The following is a 5,000-nucleotide window of genomic DNA, read 5'->3' on the forward strand; positions in this document are numbered from 1 at the left end:
GTGAACAAGTGCACACTTCAGGGAGAAGGGGGCAAAACAGAATTGGGCTAACGAGATGACGAAGAATGAATCTACTTCCTCAACCAGTAGAATCTCTAGAAGATGAATAGAACTCTTCCCAGCCAATAGAAGTGACCAGAAGCCCTGGATCAGGTTGCTCATGTTGTCTGCTTGGTCTCTCCGATGGCTCTCCGTTCATTTGTTCTGTTCTGGCGCTAAAGGTGAAACCCAGGAAGGATCTGTTCCGTCAGAGTGTTCTGCCCCGCCTTCGACGCAAGGTCACAGTCTCCGCCTCCTGTTCACAGCTCCACCCACTGGAGGAGGGGCTCAGCCCAGGACTCGCCCCCGAGCAGACAAGGAAACGCAGGTACAAAACTAGGAATATACACTTTCATATCAAAAGACTGGGAGGGTTGGAGGGTGTGTGTGAGGGTTGGAGGGTGTGTGTGAGGGTTGGAGGGTGTGTGTGAGAGGGTTGGAGGGTGTGTGTGTGTGACGGTTGGAGGGTGTGTCTGAGGGTTGGAGGGTGTGTGTGTGTGACGGTTGGAGGGTGTGTGTGAGGGTTGGAGGGTGTGTGAGAGGGTTGAAGGGTGTGTGTGAGAGGGTTGAAGGGTGTGTGTGAGAGGGTTGAAGGGTGTGTGTGAGGGGGTTGATGGGTGTGTGTGAGAGGGTTGAAGGGTGTGTGTGAGGGGTTGATGGGTGTGTGTGAGAGGGTTGGAGGGTGTGTGTGAGGGGTTGATGGGTGTGTGTGAGAGGGTTGGAGGTGTGTGTGAGGGGGTTGAAGGGTGTGTGTGTGAGGGTTGGAGGGGTGTGTGAGGGGTTGAGGGTGTGGAGTGAGGTGTGTGTGTGAGGGTTGGAGGGTGTGTGTGATGGTTGGAGGGTGTGTGTGTGTGACGGTTGGAGGGTGTGTGTGTGTGAGGGTTGGAGGGTGTGTCTGAGGGTTGGTGGGTGTGTGTGTGTGAGGGTTGGAGGGTGTGTCTGAGGGTTGGAGGGTGTGTGTGTGTGTGACGGTTGGAGGGTGTGTGTGTGTGACGGTTGGAGGGTGTGTCTGAGGGTTGGAGGGTGTGTGTGTGTGAGGGTTGGAGGGTGTGTGTGAGGGTTGGAGGGTGTGTGTGTGTGAGGGTTGGAGGGTGTGTGTGTGATGGTTGGAGGGTGTGTGTGTGTGATGGTTGGAGGGTGTGTGTGTGAGGGTTGGAGGGTGTGTGTGAGAGGGTTGGAGGGTGTGTGTGAGGGGTTGAGGGGTGTGTGTGAGAGGTTGGAGGGTGTGGAGTGTGGGTGTGAGGGGTTGGAGGATGTGTGAGAGAGGTTGGAGGGTGTGTGTGTGAGGGGTTGGAGGGTGTGTCTGAGGGTTGGAGGGTGTGTGTGTGTGAGGGTTGGAGGGTGTGTGTGAGGGTTGGAGGTGTGTGTGTGTGAGAGGTTGGAGGGTGTGTGTGTGATGGTTGGAGGGTGTGTGTGTGTGACTGTTGGAGGGTGTGAGGGTTGGAGGGTGTGTGAGTGGTTGGGAGGTGTGTGTGTGTGATGGTTGGAGGGTGTGTGTGTGTGTTGATGGTTGGAGGTGTGTGTGTGTGAGAGGGTTGGAGGGTGTGTGTGAGAGGGTTGAAGGGTGTGTGTGTGTGAGGTTGAAGGGTGTGTGTGAGAGGGTTGAAGGGTGTGTGTGAGAGGGTTGAAGGGTGTGTGTTGAGGGGTGTCAGAGGGTTGGAGGATGTGTGTGTGTGGGTGTGTGAGAGGGTTGGAGGTGTGTGTGAGGGGGTTGATGGGTGTGTGTGTGAGGGTTGGAGGTGTGTGTGAGGGGGTTGAAGGGTGTGTGTGAGGGTTGGAGGGGGTGTCTGAGGGTTGGAGGGTGTGTGTGTGTGTGTGGGGTTGGAGGGTGTGTGTGATGGTTGGAGGGTGTGTGTGTGGGGTTGGAGGGTGTGTGTGTGGGGGTTGGAGGGTGTGTCTGAGGGTTGGGGTGTGGGAGGGTGTGTGTGTGAGGGGTTGGAGGGTGTGTGTGAGGGTTGGAGGGTGTGTGTGTGTGTGAGGTTGGAGGGTGGTGTGTGGAGGGTGTGTGACGGTTGGAGGGTGTGTGTGAGGGTTGGAGGGTGTGTGTGTGAGAGGGTTGGAGGGTGTGTGAGGGTTGGAGGGTGTGTGTGTGTGAGGGTTGGAGGGTGTGTGTGATGGTTGGAGGGTGTGTGTGTGTGATGGTTGGAGGGTGTGTGTGTGAGGTTGGAGGGTGTGTGTGAGGGGTTGGAGGGTGTGTGTGATGGGTGTGAGGGGTTGGAGGGTGTGTGTGATGGTTGGAGGGTGTGTGTGTGTGACGGTTGGAGGATGTGTGAGAGGGTTTGGAGGGTGTGTGTGTGATGGTTGGAGGGTGTGTCTGAGGGTTGGAGGGTGTGTGTGTGAGGGTTGGAGGGTGTGTGTGAGGGTTGGAGGGTGTGTGTGTGAGGGTTGGAGGGTGTGTGTGTGTGATGGTTGGAGGGTGTGTGTGTGACGGTTGGAGGGTGTGTGTGTGTGAGGGTTGGGAGGTGTGTGTGTGTGATGGTTGGAGGGTGTGTGTGTGTGATGGTTGGAGGATGTGTGTGTGTGTGGTTGAGGGTTGGAGGGTGTGTCTGAGGGTTGAAGGGTGTGTGTGTGTGAGGGTTGAAGGGTGTGTGTGAGAGGGTTGAAGGGTGTGTGAGGGTTGAGGGTGTGTGTCAGAGGGTTGGAGGATGTGTGTGTGTGAGAGGGTTGGAGGATGTGTGTGTGTGAGGTTGGAGGGTGTGGAGGGTGTGTGTGTGTGAGAGGGTTGGAGGGTGTGTGTGTGTGAGAGGGTCAGAGGGTTGGAGGGTGTGTGTGTGTGAGAGGGTTGGAGGGTGTGTGTGTGTGAGAGGGTCAGTTGGAGGGTGTGTGTGTGTGAGAGGGTTGGAGGGTGTGTGTGTGTGTGAGGGTCAGAGGGTGGAGGGTGTGTGTGTGTGTGTGTGTGTGTGTGTGTGTGTGTGTGTGTGTGTGTGTGTGTGTGTGTGTGTGTGTGTGTGTGTGTGTGTGTGTGAGAGGGTTGGGTGTGTGTGTGTGTGTGTGTGTGTGTGTGTGTGTGTGTGTGTGTGGTGTGTGTGTGGGTGTGTGTGTGTGTGTGTGTGAGAGGGTTGGAGAGTGTGTGTGTGAGAGGGTTGGAGGGTGTGTGTGAGAGGGTTGAGGGAGTGTGTGAGAGGGTTGGAGGGTGTGTGTGAGAGAGTTGGAGGGTGTTGTGAGAGGGTTGGAGGGTGTGTGTGTGAGTGAGAGGGTTGGAGGGTGTGAGTGAGAGAGTTGGAGGGTGTTGTGAGAGGGTTGGAGGGTGTGTGTGAGTGTTGAGAGGGTTGGAGGGTGTGTGTGAGAGGGTTGGAGGGTGTGTGAGGGTTGGAGGTGTGTGAGAGGTTTGAGGGTTAAAGGGTGTGTGTGTAGTGTCAGTGTTGGAATGTGAGAGGGTTGGGGGTTGGAGGGTGTGTGTGGTTGAGGGGGGTTGGAGGGTGGAGGGTGTGTGTGTGAGAGGGGGTTGGAGGGGTGGAGGGTTGTGTGTGAGTGTTGGAGGGTTGGAGGGTGTGTGTGTGTGAGAAGGTTGGGGGGGTAGGAGGGTGTGTGTGTGAAGGGGTTGGAGGGTTGAAGGGTGTGAGAGGGTTGGAGGGTGTGTGTGTGAGAGGGTTGAAGGGTGTGTGTGTCCATCTGGTTGAAGGGTGTGTGTGAGAGGGTTGAAGGGTGTGTGTGAGAGGGTTGAAGGGTGTGTGTGAGAGGGTTGAAGGGTGTGTGTTGAAGGGTGTGTGTGAGGGGTTGAAGGGTGTGTGTGTGATGGTTGAGGTTGTGTGGTTTATCATTAACCACACTGTCATAAACGCAGCCCTTAAAACAGAATTGTGTCAACAGAACAGTAATTAATGAAGCAGGGACTGTGTCCATCTGTCTGTCTGTCTTCTCATAGCAGGGACTGTTTCCATCTGTCTGTCTGTCTTCTCATAGCAGGGACTGTGTCCGTCTGTCTGTCTGTCTTCTCAGCAGGGACTGTGTCCGTCTGTCTGTCTTCTCATAGCAGGGACTGTGTCCATCTGTCTGTCTGTCTTCTCATAGCAGGGACTGTTTCCATCTGTCTGTCTGTCTTCTCATAGCAGGGACTGTGTCCGTCTGTCTGTCTTCTCATAGCAGGGACTGTGTCCGTCTGTCTGTCTGTCTTCTCATAGCAGGGACTGTGTCCGTCTGTCTGTCTGTCTTCTCATCCGTCTGTCTGTCTGTCTTCTCATAGCAGGGACTGTGTCCGTCTGTCTGTCTGTCTTCTCATAGCAGGGACTGTGTCCGTCTGTCTGTCTTCTCATAGCAGGGACTGTGTCCGTCTGTCTGTCTGTCTTCTCATAGCAGGGACTGTGTCCGTCTGTCTGTCTGTCTTCTCATAGCAGGGACTGTGTCCGTCTGTCTGTCTTCTCATAGCAGGGACTGTGTCCGCCTGTCTGTCTTCTCATAGCAGGGACTGTTTCCGTCTGTCTGTCTTCTCATAGCAGGGACTGTTTCCATCTGTCTGTCTGTCTTCTCATAGCAGGGACTGTTTCCATCTGTCTGTCTGTCTTCTCATAGCAGGGACTGTGTCCGTCTGTCTGTCTGTCTTCTCATAGCAGGGACTGTTTCCGTCTGTGCCCTACGACATACCGTATACTGTGTGCCTTACGACATACCGTATACTGTGTGCCCTACGACATACTGTATACTGTGTGCCCTACGACATACCGTATACTGTGTGCCCTACGACATACTGTATACTGTGTGCCCTACGACATACTGTATACTGTGTGCCCTACGACATACCGTATACTGTATTCCCTACGACATACTGTATACTGTGTGCCCTACGACATACTGTATACTGTGTGCCGTACAACATATATGGTTGTGAGCTAACCTGGCCTCTCCAGTAGAGTCTATCTCTGGGACACATCAGCCTCCAGGATCCTGCTGGCTCCAGGTATTCACTGGTTGAAACAGCTGGCAGGGTAGGGTGCCTGGGGGCAGGGTAGGGCACCTGGGGGCAG

The 5,000-nt window shown here is 55.1% G+C and overlaps 1 protein-coding gene across 1 annotated transcript in view; it reads left to right on the top strand.

Annotated features, from left to right (window-relative positions):
• sh2d3a (SH2 domain containing 3A) overlaps positions 1–5,000 on the top strand; it is a 44,177-nt gene that overhangs the window by 15,363 nt on the left and 23,814 nt on the right. The window contains 1 exon segment of the mRNA XM_065000955.1: positions 222–367. Coding sequence (XP_064857027.1) covers positions 222–367 — 146 coding nt within the window.

Source organism: Oncorhynchus nerka, linkage group LG15 (assembly GCF_034236695.1).
Source record: "Oncorhynchus nerka isolate Pitt River linkage group LG15, Oner_Uvic_2.0, whole genome shotgun sequence".
Taxonomy (NCBI): Eukaryota; Metazoa; Chordata; class Actinopteri; order Salmoniformes; family Salmonidae; genus Oncorhynchus; species Oncorhynchus nerka.